Source organism: Phaseolus vulgaris, chromosome 11 (genome assembly GCF_051622355.1).
Source record: "Phaseolus vulgaris cultivar YP4 chromosome 11, ASM5162235v1, whole genome shotgun sequence".
NCBI classification, from domain to species: Eukaryota; Viridiplantae; Streptophyta; class Magnoliopsida; order Fabales; family Fabaceae; genus Phaseolus; species Phaseolus vulgaris.
In genome coordinates, this window is record NC_143508.1 from 167,299 (window position 1) to 183,668 (window position 16,370).

Here is a 16,370-nt window from a genome sequence, read left to right on the forward strand (position 1 = left end):
AAGATGTACAAAGTCTAAAATGGAGGAAAAAAGTTTTCCGGTTGTTTTTGAAAATGGAATCGAGTAGGTCTACCGGTAGTTAATGGGCACAACGGTAAGGCGCGCGAAAGAATACACGTGTAAGAGTGAAAAGTTTGAAAGAGATTTGATTATTGATATATTTAAAAAATAACGAATGTGTTAAAAATAAGATTAGACTGAATACTAAGAAATATTTTACTGATTATTATCCACATTAGATTAAATTGTCTTTTGCATTACAAACTGAATTCTCACTTCTAAAACTATTCTCAATAATCTCATACTTTTGATATCTTCCTTCCATGTATGTAATGATGTAAAAGTTTAATTTTAAATCAATATATAAACTATTAAAAAAATAGCTCTATATATATTGTAAATCAATCATGCAGTCTATAAATTTTATCAATGTACAATAATTACCAAAAAAATGTAAATAAATAAATGTATATTAAAAATGTATAAATTATAATCAATGATAGTTTCATTATATATATATATATATATATATTAAATCAGTAAAAAACAATTTAAAAATATGTAAAAATAAAAAATAAGAAATGTGTATAAAAAATCAAGTAAACTTTTTTTTTTTAGTTTATATTTTTTTTTTCACAAATTGATTACAAGTAGTACCTGAATTTTCTATACCATGATAGATTCGTATTATTCATAAAGAAGACTGAATAAGATAGATTTTTTTTATTAATACTATAAATACTAAGGAAATATCCATCCACAAGAGAGAGTCATAGTCTTGTGTGACCCAATGCCTAATAAATCACTATAAAAAACAAATAAGATAGAATTCTTTTTTATTAAGAAAGTACACATAAACACTATAGAGTTGTAGTTTTGTGAATAACAAACCATGATAAAAAAAGTAACTAAGATATAATTTGAATTTTATATTAATACTCTAAATATTAAAAAAGTACACATCCACACTAGAGAGTTATAATAAAAACCCATTATAAAAAAATAATTAAGATACATTTTTTTTATTAGTATCTAAAGAGTTATAGTCTTGTGCAATCTAATCATTTATAAGAAACTATTATAAAAAAATAATTAAGATACTTCTTTTAGTAATACTCAAAACATTAAGAAAGTACATATTTACATAGAATAGAGTCATATTATACAATCTAAAATAGATAATCTTAATATTGTATACCTAATGACTAATAACAAACCATTACAATTGAGTGACACAAAATTACAACAAAAAATTTATTACAAAATATAAAATAATATTATATATTTTATTAACTTTAACTTAATTATTACTTTGTCACTTTTTAAAATAATTATATTCAAACTCATACAAAAAAAAAACTTTAATTTTGGTTGATAGTATTATTTTGTTACACCAATAATTAATGTTTATTAAGTTCAAATAAATTTTTTATTTGATTTTTTTTATAAAAAAACTATTATCTTACTTTATTTACAAACAAAGAAAAATGTTTTTTTTTGCAGCAAAGATAATTTGATATAATAATTTTTTTATTAAAGGAGTTACAAATCCTATTAAAACATCTTAATTTAAATAATAATAATATTAATTTGACTTTATTTTTAAATACTTTCATTTTAAGTTAAACTTAAACAATTTTAATTAAAAAACACTAATTTAAGAAAAAACTTCTAACTAAATTAAATTTTAGTTCAAAAACATTAATTACACATTAATTAATTTATTTAACAGGATTTAATTCCCATTATCCCATGTCAAAAAAAATTCAATAATTATCTTTTATGCTTTTGTCTTGATGTGTCATATTGGCTTACATGCAAATGAACAAATATTTTTTATCATATATTTATATATATATATATATATATATATAATACTAGATTAACATTGAAAAAAAAAAGAGGAAGTTTAAAAAGATAAGGATTGAGAAGGAAGAAGGATAATATTGGAATAGGAGAATTGGGGAAGGGTAGTGTAGTAATTAGCAAGAGGAAGCAAAGAAGGAACCTAAACTCCGCACACAATATAATTATTATATTAAATTCAAAACCACTCCCTCTCCTTGTTTTTTTCTCTCTCTCTCCAAACCAAGCCAAAACAAAAACAACACAAAACAACAGAGAAGAGAAGAGAAATGAGTATGGAGCTTCCCTGTGACAGTGAGGGCGTCTGCATGCAGTGCAAGGCCGTGCCGGGAGAGGAAGAGAGGCTGCTATGCATCACCTGCAACACTCCATGGCACCTCCCATGCCTCTCCACTCCTCCCTCCACTCTCGCAGCCACCACTCACTGGTCCTGTCCCGATTGCTCCAATCTCGATCCTCATCCACCTCTTCCCGCTCCCCAACGCAATGACCTCGTCGCCGGAATGTTAACCATCGAGAACGACGATTCTCTTACGCAAACTCAGAAAGCCAGAAAACGCCAACAACTCATTGCTGGAAAAGCTCCGGCACAAGACGACGAAGACGAGGAAGAAGAAACAGAAGAAAATCAGAGTAAACCAGCACCATCTGTTTGGGAAATGCTCTCCAGAACCATCCAATGCTCCATCTGCCTCAACTTACCGGAGAGGCCCGTCACGGTTCGTGTGCCTCTTCTTCTTCCTTCTCTCTTTTATTTTTATTTTATTTATTTTATTACATTTTTATTTTATTTTAACTTGCGAGGCCAATCGTTTTTCTCCGGTTAAGCTGTTACCACTCTCTCTATTAATTAATTAATAATCAATTAATAATAATATGTTTATTTATACACTACCAATCATATTTGTTGTGCAATAAATAAATCATAAAAGAACTGTGTTGGGTTATGTATTATATTAATTAATTAATTAATTAATATCACATTTATATAATTAATTTAAATTTAATATAACTGACTGTTTAATTTGACGGAACCGGAACCGGAACCAGACTCCTTGTGGTCACAGTTTCTGTCTGAAGTGTTTTGAGAGATGGGTTCGGCAAGGGAAGATGAACTGTGCCCAGTGCCGCCAGGCTATTCCGGCGAAGTTTGCAAGCCAGCCCCGTATCAATTCTGCATTGGTGTTTGCAATTCGCATGGCCAGGACCAATTCTAACCCTAATGCTAGTGCTGGAGGAGATAGGACTCTCAACCATTACCGGCACAACCAAGACAGACCCGATGAACCGTTTACTACGGAGCGTGCCCAGAGGGCTGGCCGTGCCAATGCGGCCAGCGGAAAAATATTTGTGACGGTGCCTACGGATCATTTTGGTCCAATCACTGCAGAGCATGACCCTCTGAGGAATCAGGGTCTGCTGGTGGGTGAGAGTTGGAGAGACAGGCTGGAATGCAGGCAATGGGGTGCTCACTTCGTCCCTGTGGGTGGCATTGCTGGTCAATCAGATCGAGGTGCACAATCTGTTGTTCTTTCTGGTGGTTACGTGGATGACGAAGATCATGGAGAGTGGTTTCTCTACACTGGAAGGTATAACCAACAACAATTTCTCTACAATTCTAGTTCAATCCCTGTTCATGTTTTATTCACACTTGATATTGCATTGCAGCGGCGGTAAGGATCTTAGCGGCAACAAACGCACCAACAAGAGTCACTCTTTTGACCAGCAGTTTGAGAAGTACAACCTTGCACTTCAACTTAGCTGTCTCAAAGGTTATCCTGTTCGAGTTGTCAGGTCACCATCTACTCTACTTGATGCTATTCTTTCACATTCTTACTTATATATATACCCTCACCGATAGTTCACACGGAAATCCTTTGCTCCTTTTTTTGGATTGTGTGTCCATCAAACTAATTACTGAATTTTGGTTCTGGTTCAATTTGAAAATTAATTCTATCTGTGACTTCTTACTAATTGAACATGTAATATCGGATCGCACAAGATTTATTTCTACATTTGCAAAGTTAAGTCCATGATTATTTATGAACTAACTGGTCCACCTGAACCAGAATTGAGTTTTATTCATGTCAATTTGTGTTGGATTTGTGTTATATTATTACTGTTACTATCATAGACATGACTGGGTTGCTTAATTAAACACGAGAGCTTTCATTAAATCAATATATTTGGAACTTTTATAATTCGCACTGTACCATCTTTACACCTTACCTATAATAAGCAGATCTCACAAAGAAAAGCGATCTTCATATGCCCCGGAGACTGGAGTGCGCTATGATGGAATTTATAGAATTGAAAAGTGTTGGCAGATAGCAGGAGTGCAGGTGGATATGCGCAATTTTATGATATATTTTGTTTGCCTATTGCTTGAATACATGCAGCGTATCTGATGTCATTTCCCTAACCAGGGTTTCAAAGTTTGCCGGTATCTATTCGTTAGGTGTGACAATGAACCCGCCCCCTGGACAAGGTATGCATTCTTCTATTCTGTAGCACATTTGACGCTAAAACGCCTCTTGCCATTTCTATTACTAAGTTTCTCAACTGGAAACACAGTGATGAGCGTGGAGATAGGCCCAGACCCTTGCCGGTCGTCCGTGAACTGAAAAAGGCCACCGTCACATTTGAAAGAACTGAATCTCCATCTTGGGATTTTGATGTGAGTGATGATTGACCAGTTCATTTTACGTTTTCAAATAGTTGTATTTTCATTTCTTTTCAACAATCTGTACAAGATATATTTCTAAAATATAAATTAGAGTTTTTAAATATATTTAATTTTAGCGAGTGAATGGCTTATTTAGGAAGAAGATTCTCATTGGAAGTGGATGAAATCACCGCCTCCCAGCAAACGAAAGGTGCAAAGTGCGGAACCCGTAGAGGGAGTAAGAGCATGGTCAAATAGTGAAAAAAGGAAGTTCGAACTTAAGAAAATCCAGGAAAAATTGCACATGGGTACTTTAATAAAATGTTTCACAATGATTGACATTGGACCTTCCTATGACTTCCATTAATACTTTCTTATCTTACCATTTTTCTTGTACATGCAGGGTTCTCGTGCATGATATGCAAGGAGGTTATGGTTTCACCAGTGACAACACCGTGTGCTCATAACTTCTGCAAGTCCTGTTTGGAAGGTAAATTTGCTGGTCAGTCTTTTGTGAAGGAGAGAGGTGGGGGCGGGAGAACGCTTCGGTCCCAAAAAAATGTGATGCACTGTCCTTCTTGCCCTATTGACATTTCTGATTATCTTCAGAACATTCAGGTAACGTGTCATATCTGTGATATAATTAAGCTTTTCTTAAGTCTCTGTTCTAAGAATACAGCTTAACATATGGTTTATAAATTCGTCTTGTGTGGTGGTGGGCTTCTACAGGTTGATATAGATTTAAAGGGTGCGATTGAGTCACTCAAAGCCAATGTTGAAGAGATTGAAAAATCTTTGGAATCAGATGAGGATGCAGCTGCAGATGAATTACATGATGATACTGGTTCTGAGAACCAAAATTCTGCAGAAGAGTTGAACAATCCACCGGAAGGATCTGATGTTGGTGAGTTCAAAGACACCAATAATGAGGGGCAAGATCCAGAAATAACGTGCAATGAAAAGAGAAAGAAAGGTGATGATGAAACACAATCGTCTGATGATAATATGGATAAAAAAGATAAAAAAAACAAAATGACTGAGCAAGCAGTGGATGATAAAAATGTTTCTTCATCATCAAGTTCTCTCAATCTTCCATGAAATTATGGTAGATTGAGGAGTTTTAACATCTGACTCTTTTAATTGTTTGATTATGACATGGTAATTTTTTTATTATACTTTATTATGCTGACGGTTCAATTCTAGTATTAGAAGTGTGCTGCAAGGAGAAGTTATAATCTTTCTTTTAGTTTTCTGTCTTTGTTTTTACCTTTCTGTATGTTCATGTTTTTATGGGAAACCATAAAATGGAACTGTCCAAGACCTTAAAAGACCCTTTTTAGGATAATGGTATGTGGAGTTTTTATGCCAGCTATCTCTCTAGCTTTAAAATTTATTATGAGCATGATTGGTAACTGTTCTGTACCTGTGGATGACGTATGAGTTTTAGACAAATATTTGTTGCGGAAATTACCTGCTAGTTTGTTTGTGATTCAACCTCCGAGATTTGTGCAGTTACCTATATCAGGTGGAAATTAGCCTGATAATCTTTAAGAATGAGCAATTTGGTGAGATTTCTCAACCCAAAATAGGTTGTTTAGGTATTGAACTAATGAAGTTGCTGTAAGATAGATCAAGTTCCTATGAGCTTGTTCTTTGGTGCCGGGCAATTAATGGGTACTTTTTACCCTTCTCACGTAGGCCAATAAAGAATGAACCCGTTTGTAGTATACATAAGCTGTAAGAATTGAAAATTTCACTACTTTTTTCATTTTAGGATCATTAATTTATAATAATAAGATTCACTGTTACGTACTAACCCTAAACCCAAGTTGGAATGATTTTTTCGAGAAAGGAAGTTGTGACTTGGGATGAGGAACATCAAGTTTAGGCAGTAATGGCAATGAAAGTTCTCCACTAGTAGGTTTTCCACCACAAGATCCAACGTTAAACTCATTTAGTGTTTATTACTTCCATCTAGGTGAAAATCATTCTATGACCCACGTACCTCCATTGCTCACCGTTAAGAATTATCATTAGCTGGTCGAGAGGAATGGACCGTTCCTTAACCTTAAAAAACATGTTCAAGTTCATCAATGGATCTTTGTCATGCCTCATGCGTTCAATCCAACCTTTGACTTTGTTTCTTTAAAACCTTTAACTGATCATTTTAACTTAGTCAAGTTACCAAAATCATATGGTGTTTAAGCTACTCATGATCAAAGGGCTTGTCTCACTCCAAACCTCACACTAATCAAGTCCTTATTTGCCAAACTTTTCTTTGAATACAATTTCCATGTCCAAGCTTACTGCCTCTTTAACTTGTTCACTTCTTTTCTTATCTAACACCTGTCTCATACAAGATGTGAAAACTCTAGGTTTTGTTGATGTGGTGGGTGACTTAGTAAAATTAACTCTTCCTCAACCATGAAATCCTCTTATCCTCTTAATGCTTTATGGCATTTTAGGTTTAGATACTTTCTACTTCTAGACTGACTATGTTGTTTGGAGTATATTCTTGTATGCATAGTTGTAATTTTAATCACATATGTGGCATTTGCCATTATGGTAAACAAAAGAAAATTACCTTTATGACACTTCTAATTCTAAACAATCCTTTTGGATATCTAGGGACCTTATTAGATTCACAGCATCAATCATCAAATATATTTTTTTACCATAGTAGATGAGTGTAGTATATATACTTGGATGTTTTTGCTAAAACCCAAATTTGAAACAGAAAACTTACTTGGAATTTTTTTAAAACATGATTGAAAGACAATTCAAGAAGAAAATTAAAGTTATCGGAACTAATAAAGGAATTGAGTTCTTGTTCTATTCATTTTATCAAGAATAAGGTATTAAACCTCATATGTTGAAACTCCTAAAAAAATAGGAAAGTGGAGAGGAGACATCAAATTATTCTCAATATCTCTAAAACCTTAGTTTTCCAGGGTGATTTACCAAAAATATTTTGGGGATTGGTTGTTGATCATGTTGTTGACTTGTTGAAGAGAGTGCATGCTCATATTTTAGTGTCAAAAACAACATATTAAGTTCTTTATGGTGAAGTTCCTGATATTTCATGCATAAGGGTTTTTTTTTGGTGCTTATGTTATTGTTTTACTATTTTTTCTAATAGAGGTAAATTTGATCCTCAAGCCCATAAATGTGATTCTGTTGGATACAAATTAGGTCCAAGAGGTTATTTAGTCTACAATTTAATTACAAAATAATTGCAAGTATCTACAAATGTCAATTTTAAAGAAATAGTCTATCCTTACCTTTTAAAGGTAACAAAGTTTGTTGATTTTACACTTTCACAATGCATCACAACTTCAACTACCCGAACTCCTATTCAAAACCTTTCTTCACATATTCTCATTGAAACTTCCCCTTCTTTCCAACCAAGCCATGAACAAACTTCCCACAATTTAGAACCTACACTAGACATTGCCCACCTTACTCCCTCCTTTCACCTACACACCTACACCTTCAAGGAGATCCATCAAGTACAAAAAAAAGACTAACGTATATGAAGGATTGCATACTACAAATGAATCATCATCAAGTACTTCTTATCATATTCACTAATTTTTTTTTACTCAATTTTCTTTTGCTCTTTCTATTTACATCACTTCTATTTTTGAATCCAAAAAACTCTTTTTTTAGGATAACTAGGTGGAATGTTGAAAAAAGGCCTTGAAATAAAAGCACACAAACTCTTATTGACTTACCTCTTGGAATAATTCCCATTGGTAATATATGGGTTTGCAAAATTAAAAGAAGTCACATGGGAATATTGAAAGTACAATAGTTACACACAGATTGAACGATTAGGGTTTAAGGTCGGTTTAGAGTTTTAGGGTTTAAGGTCATGGACAATTCCATTTCTCATAAAACCATGAATACAATAAAAGGTAAAACAAAAAAGCGAACCAATAGAAAATAACATAACTTCTCATTGTAGCACAGTTCCAATACTAGTATTGAACCGTCAGCATAATAAAGTATAATAAAGATACTACCATGTCATAATTAAACAAGTAAAAGAGTCAGTTGTTAGAACTCCTCAATCTACCATAATTTCATGGAAGATTGAGAGAACTTGATGATGAAGAAACATTTTTATTATTCACTGCTTGCTCAGTCATTTTGTTTTTTTTATCTTTTTTATCCATATTATCATCAGACGATTGTGTTTCATCATCACCTTTCTTTCTCTTTTCACTGCACGTTATTTCTGGATCTGGCTCCTCATTATTGGTGTCTTTGAACTCACCAACATCAGATCCTTCCGGTAGATTGTTCAACTCTTCTGCAGAATTTTGGTTCTCATAACCAGTATTATCATGTAATTCATCTGCTGCTGCATCCTCATCTGATTCCAATGATTTTTCAATCTCTTCAACATTGGTTTTGAGTGACTCAATTGCACCCTTTAAATCTACATCAACCTGTCATAGAAGCCCACCACCACACTATACGAATTTAAACAAGCATTTTGAAAATTTATTTGTTTTTCTATTGAACCTTGGTAATTCTCATTTTGCTATTGATGTTTATCTTTTCCTTAAATTCTCAAAATAATATTTCATTGTTTTGCTTGTCTATATTGGTAAAGTACTTTTATTTGGAAATTGTCTCTATTTCTTATAATTTTGTTCATATTATGGTATGAGAGTTATTAAATTTCTAGAGCTTTATAGAATTCACTTACCATAGCATTAGCAACAACATGTTCAGGTAATAAGGGTATTGAACATCCTCCTTTACCAGTGAGTTTTCCACCACAAGATCCAACGTTAAACCCACTTAGTGTTTATTACATTCATCCAAGTGAAGATCCTTCTATGACCCTCATGTCTCCCATTGCTCATAGTTAAACATTACTATAGTTGGTCAAGAGGAGTGAAGTGTTACTTAATGACAAAAAACAAGTTCAAGTTTGTCAATGGATCTTTGTCAATGCCTCACATGTCTGATCCAACCTTGGATATTGTTGGATACTTGAGAGTGCTATAACAAAATAGTGTTATCTTGGATTCTCAATTCAGTTGAACCTACTATTTCCCAAGGCATAATCTATAGTGAAATTGTTGTAAGATGAAAAATGTTAAAAGATTGTTTTTCACAGGCAAATTAAGTCAGAGTGTTTGAGTTATAGGAGGAATTAGTATTCCTAAACCAAGGTGCAAATTCTGTTAATCATTACTTTACAAAAATGACTATGATATGGGATGAAATAATAATTTCAAGCCTTATCTAGATTGTGTGTTATATAAAGTGTACACGTGTAGTTAGCATTATGGTTATCAAACTCATGAGTTAACTCATTAACTCATTTGAGTTTACATTCCCACTCACCCTAGACGATTTAACTCGAAAGCAAACTCATTTTTCGAGCAAACTCGGTAGACTCGTTGTAAACTCATTGAACTTGCAAGTTTGGAACCAAGTTGGCAAGTTCAAATTAGGGTTGGGGTAATGTCCAAAGCATCATAAGGGTATCAAGAAGATATTGAGAGCTATTGAGAAATTATCTAGAGGTACTGAGAAATAGTGAGAAGTAAAGAGTTCCCAAACATTAAGAGGTACTCAAAGGTTTAGATAGTGAGGTTATGTTGATTCAAGCTCAAAGAGTCTGAACTTCAATCCTATCAGGTTAAGAAGGCCAAAGCCTCAGAAGAAGTGAAAGAGGAGGGAGCTTAGAAGCCAAGTTGGCCACAACATTATAAGGATCCTTGATTGTTGTAATTTAGCTTCTCATCATGCTTTGTACTCTGATCTTATCATGAGTTGTTAAATTTATTATGTTGGGATTGGATGACATATGATATTTCTGGAGTTATTATTGTTTATAGATGCATATTTCTATTTTGTATTTAATTTCCTAGGGTTGGGTAGTGTGTTTAATGCTCAACGGTGAAAAACTATCGTTGATTGCCCATAGGAAATGAATGAGATCAAAAGATAATTTCATGTTTCTGAACCCTATTCATCCAACCATAGGATTCAATGGACGCATAGCGTAGAACCGAGACTATGATGAACGGTTTCATCTTAATGTAGATGTATGATCATAATAGTGATTTACATCTCTGGATAACCTTGCACTAGGAATCAACTTGGTTTGGCCAAAATAAGAACAAAGATTTTGAATAAAACATTTCATTTATAAATAATAATAAAAAGGGAGATTCACCTAGTTATTCCAATTCAAATATCTGTGTTACATTGTTACCTCTCTACTTCACCTCTTGATCTAAATATTTAATAGTGTTGCTATTATTACTAGTAGTAGTACTATTGCTACATGAAAAACTTCTTCAAAATACAAATCACTTCCTTATATAAGATACGACAACCTTCAATTATACTATATTTGAATCGGTTTGCTTGCCAACTAAAAAGAGTGGAAATTGATTGAACAAGAAATATATTTTTATAAAACCCACCACCAGGTTCGCGTGGTGATTGAGGTTGTTGTGTTGTGGTTTTTCATCCCGTTTGTGGTCGCCTCGCCTGTGTTCCTAGTCGCTCGCCTTGCCTTTGTCCGTGGTCGCTCGCCTCACCTCTGTCTATGGTTGCTTTCATCGAGTTCGTGCTCACATTCATCTCAATTTTGATCATGCGACGATCGTGTTAGTGGTTGTGCAGTGGTCGCTGAGTTTCGATTGCATGATGGTCATCTGATAGTTGAGACTCTTTGTGGTATTGGTGTTGGTAAATTTTTTTTCACATGTAGTAAATTCTTACGAGTTTACTAGTTGAATTTATGAAACTCTCATGAATTTACGTTAGCTCTCGAATTTGATAATCTTGGTTAGCGCCAAGGAAAGCACTTTTGTAAAGAAGAATGCATTATTACGTGATAAATTTGATGTTGTTATCATTAGAACTCAAATTTTAATGATGAGCCCTTTATTGATGCCAATAAGGTTCTTTTTTTTTTAGTACAACAACATATTTTTTTTTTTAGATTTTATGGGAGAATTGGACACATGAAAGACATGTATTATAACAAGCATGATTATCCAATAAATTTGAAAGGGATAATTATAAAAACATGAACAACTTAATTTGTGACTCGCCAAACTTTACTTGTGATGATGTCAACAAGGATTCAACTATAGTTCAAAACACTTAGATTTCTCTGAAGCAGTATGAGGCTCTCATGTTTCTTTTTCAGTCTTAACCTGGCTATTTCCTTAGGACAAAACTAAGTTATGAAATCAATTGATTTAGGGCCTAGGTAGTTTTAAATGATTCATTTAGAGTATTAATTCATTTAAATTCAGTATCTAGATCTTAGATTTAGGTACAACAAATCACATTTGTTCAGATAAATTCCTATTTATTTTTTTATAACCTTTAATTCTTCTTTTTGTCCCAGTCAAGTTATCAAATGGAAATGTTTTCTATTTACTCATGATGGAAATGTTTTTCACACTCTAAACCTCACACTAACTCATGTCCTATATTTGCCGATTTTTCTTTGATTCTTGTGTCCAAGCTTACTATTATTGGTTTTGTTAATGTGATGGATTCTTGTATTTCCTCTGAGGATCTCCTCCCAAAGCAACACCTAATTTAAGTCAAATCAACTCTTCGTTGACCATGAAATTCTCTTAATGCTTTGTAGCATTTTAGTCTTGGACACATTTCTACTTCTAAAATTATTCTATTGTTTGGATTGTGTTCTTTTATGCACAATTGTAATTTCAATCACATTTGACATTTGTCATTATGATAAACAAAGAAAATCACCTTCCGATGTCAACATTTTTAATGTTTAATGCTAAACAACATTTTAACTTAATGCACTTGGACTAGGGACTTATAGGATGAAAATTGTGAATTATCAAAAACATTTTCTTTCCATAGTAGAGTATTATAATAGATATAATTGGATGCTTTTGTTGGAACCAAAATCTAAAAAAAAATTAATAGCATAACTGAAAGGAAGTTTAACAAGAAAATTAAAGTTATTAGAAATGATAAAGGAACAAACCTCACCTTATAAGCTGATTTTATAAGGTTGAGTTAGGTTTAATGTCCACTTCTTAATATGGTATTAGAGTCATTTAGAGTCTATCTTAGCGAGAGTTTGTTGCGTTTTTCAGGACACCCGTTATTGAGCTGTTATCAATCCACCCATAAATATACAGTCTCATGCAAGAGTTAGAGGATCTCGGCGTGAGGAGGTGTGTTGGAGATCCCACATCGACTAGAGATAAGGACATCTCATAGTATATAATTGGGTGCAAACCTCACCTTATAAGCCAGTTTTATAAGGTTAAGTTAGACTTAAAGTCCACTTCTTAATGTGGTATTAGAGTTATTTAGAGTCTATCCTAGTGAGAGTTTGCTAGGATTATCAACCTCACCTTATAAGCCAGTTTTATAAGGTTGAGTTAGACTTAAAGTCCACTTCTTAATGTGGTATTAGAGAGATCCCACATCGACTAGAGATAAGGACATTCTTTATCTTTTAAGTTGATTTTATAAGATTGAGTTAAACTTAAAGTTCACTTCTTAAAGATTGGGTTTATCATACCACCCGCTATCGGGCCTCTATCTGGTCACCCATAAATATATAGTCTCATGCACGAGTTAGAGGGTCTCGACATAAAGGGGTGTGTTGGAGATCCCACATCGAATAGAGATAAGGACATTTCATAATATATAATTGGGTGCAAACCTCACCTTATAAGTCAGCTTTATAAGGTCAAATTTTAGGCTTAAAGTCTACTTTTTAATATGATATTAGAGTTATTTAGAGTCTATCCTAGCGAGAGTTTGTTGGATTTATTAGATTACCCACTATCGGGTCGCTATCGGACCACCCATAAATACATAGTCTCATGCATGGGTTGGAGGGTCTCAACGTTAGGGGGGTGTTGGAGATCCCATATCAACTAGATAAGGACATTTCTCACCCTATAAGCCGGTTTTATAAGGTTTAGTAAAGCTTAAAGTTCACTTCTTAATACATTCCTTCTATCGATAACAAGGTATTTTACATTAAACCTCATGTCGAAACACACCAACAAAATAGGTGAGTAGAGAGGAGACATCAAATTATCATCAACATTGCTAGAACCTTACTTCTTTAGGGTAATTTACCATAAATATGTTATTGTTAGATACAAGTCATGTACATAAGGTAATTTAGTCTACAATTTGATTACAAAATAATTGAAGTCCCCTTAAATGTTAATTTTAATGAACATGTCTTTTCATACTTATCAAAGGTCACAAAGTCTATCAAATTTACATCTCCACGATCCATTTGAACTTCAACATCCCCAACTCCTACACATAACCTTTCTTCACCACCTATTATTATTGAAACTCCCTCTCATTTCCAACAAATTGATGAGTGCACTTCCCACCAACCTTTCCAACAAATTGATGAGTACACTTCCCACCAACCTACACTGGAAATTACTCACCTAATTATTTCCATCTTTAAGGAGATCCATGTGGCAAAAACAAAGATCAATCTACCTAAAGGATTAGAGTTTCCATATTGCCTCAAAACACGTTAATCATCATCAAAGTACTCTTTATCCTATTCAGTCATATGTTTCTTTTACTCGATTATCTCCTATTTTTGTCTTAAAATGCCAAATAACCCACCTTTTTTTAAGGTTGACAAGGTAGAATGCTAGAAAAAGGCTATGGAAGCTAAAGTCACAACTCTTGAAATCAATGGCACATGTATTCTTATTAACTTACCTCATAGATGTAATAATAGAGTTTACAAAATTAAAAGTAAGTCAAATGCCAAGGCTTGAACATCTCGAGTGTGAGACTAAATATTTGCGGGTAATTTGATAGCAGGTGACATGATATACCTATCAAACCCTACTATGGTAAGCTCTTATGCTATCTTAGAAAGTGGACGACAAACTTAACTCAACTTCACAAAACCAACTTTTAAAATGAAAGATGAGATTTACATCCACTCATATATTATAATTTGATCACATCTTTAGTCGATGTAGGATCTTCAACACTTAGATATTTGAAGAAGGTCCTTGAGCTTCATCGTTTCTTTTCTTCGATGTCTCACACTCAAGTTAATGGCTTCTTTGATTCAAAAGATGGTTAACTATTTTCTCATATAAGGGTGACTACTTTGACACTCGTCGTTTAATTTATGGTTACTATTATTTTATTGGTGAAGCCTGAGTCGGTTGACATTTTGAAAAGTAAACCATGGTGACTTGTTCTTTCGTTGAAGCTGAGTATCAGGTTCTTGTAGCTACAATGTTTAAGCTCCAATGGCTCCACTTTCTCTTGCAAGATCTCCATATTCCTTTTATCCAAGTCCCACATTTTAATATGTGATAATTTGAATGGGTTATAAATTGCTCATAATCTAAACTTGATTGTCATATAGGTCGTGAGAAACTCCATTAATGACGTATGCATCTTTCCTTTCCTTCCAAGGATTAACTTGCATGTTCTTTACCAAAGATTTCCTATCAAAGATATTCATTTCATTCTTGGTGTGCAAAATAATATCTTGAGCTCTTCAACTAGTAATGTGATATTATTATTTTCCAAGTTACTTCTTTCCAATTTTGAAATTTCTATGTCAAATTAGTATTTGTGTTTGCAATACATTCTTCAAAGTCCTTTAGTAGACAAGTTTTACTTATTTCATTTACATGAAGAAATTACACTCTTAGAATATCTCTCTTATAATATCTCAAGCGTGAGACTACATATTTGTAAGTAGTTTAATCAATAATGAATAATATGATAAACTTAACAAATCTTATTAGAATAGACTTTGATATTATATTTAGATAATAAATTTTAAACTTAATTCAACTCTCAAAATTAACTTATACAACGAATCTCTCAAAAGTGATTTAATACATTATGTTTGTACCAATTTATACATTACAGTTTAGGTATATCTATAATTGATATGATATCTATGTTGATGTATATTGTTGTATCCAATTCTTCGTGTTGAGAAGTAATATATGTCTTATTTATTGGTATTTTCCATATTTGCATGAAGTTCTTCCTCTTGACAGCTAATATCTCTTCATTATTGGTATTTTTCATATTTGCATGGAGGGTGGCAAAAAAGCTTAGTCACGTACATCATCGGGTAATATATTGATTGTGTACAACATGGAATAATCCTTGAAAGGTAATTTTTTAATTTATTGCAAGAGATTTACCATGAAAGAGGCTGCATTCATTACAACTTCTTTCTCTCATTATTTTCTATTTATGGAGGCCACAGTATCCACTTTCTTGGATTTCATAGTTCTGATGTTTGTCATTGTGATGCAAGATGATGCATTTTGATAGTCCCACACCGGAGCAACGGTGGCTGGTGCTGTTTATACTTTCTATAAAACTATGTTCCCAGATGGAATGGTGATGTAGAAATAAGTGAAGAGCTTTTGGTTGAAGAAACAATTCAAGTATGAGAACTTGGTATGATATGTAAATACAACTTTTCACTCTTTCTATCTAAGCACCATATTCATTAGTATGCCTCATGATAACTATTAATTAATAATTACTAACAGTTACAACAAATTCAAATACATTCCTTTTATAATAATTTAATGTTGCTAGCAAATCTTTCTTGTCAAGTTCATGTGCTGGATTTTATTCCTTTTAAGACTTTTGCTCATGTTTTCATTTATAAAAAAACTTAAAATATCGAATTCTTCAGAATTTGTCTGTCTAAAATAACACATTATAGTTTTCCCCCTTTTTATTTATTAGATTCAATTCGATTATTAGAGTCTTCATCCATCCTTGAAAACCAAATAATAAATTATAGTTTTCATCATTATTA

The 16,370-nt window shown here is 33.0% G+C and overlaps 1 protein-coding gene and 1 long non-coding RNA gene across 2 annotated transcripts; both read left to right on the forward strand.

The window, feature by feature from the left end:
- The first annotated feature begins 2,061 nt into the window (after positions 1-2,061).
- LOC137821465 (E3 ubiquitin-protein ligase ORTHRUS 2) lies at positions 2,062-5,899 on the forward strand. The gene is made up of 9 exons (XM_068626076.2): positions 2,062-2,585; positions 2,917-3,455; positions 3,535-3,660; positions 4,109-4,208; positions 4,293-4,354; positions 4,441-4,543; positions 4,689-4,839; positions 4,935-5,149; positions 5,261-5,899. The coding sequence occupies exons 1-9, from the start codon at positions 2,136-2,138 to the stop codon at positions 5,627-5,629; spliced, it is 2,115 nt and encodes a 704-aa protein (XP_068482177.2). The 5' UTR covers positions 2,062-2,135; the 3' UTR covers positions 5,630-5,899.
- A 3,052-nt stretch (positions 5,900-8,951) lies between these two features.
- Positions 8,952-15,992, forward strand: LOC150022935 (uncharacterized). The gene is made up of 3 exons (XR_016517778.1): positions 8,952-9,065; positions 15,632-15,707; positions 15,855-15,992. It is a non-coding gene; the product is annotated as an uncharacterized LOC150022935 (long non-coding RNA).
- The last annotated feature ends 378 nt before the right edge of the window (positions 15,993-16,370 follow it).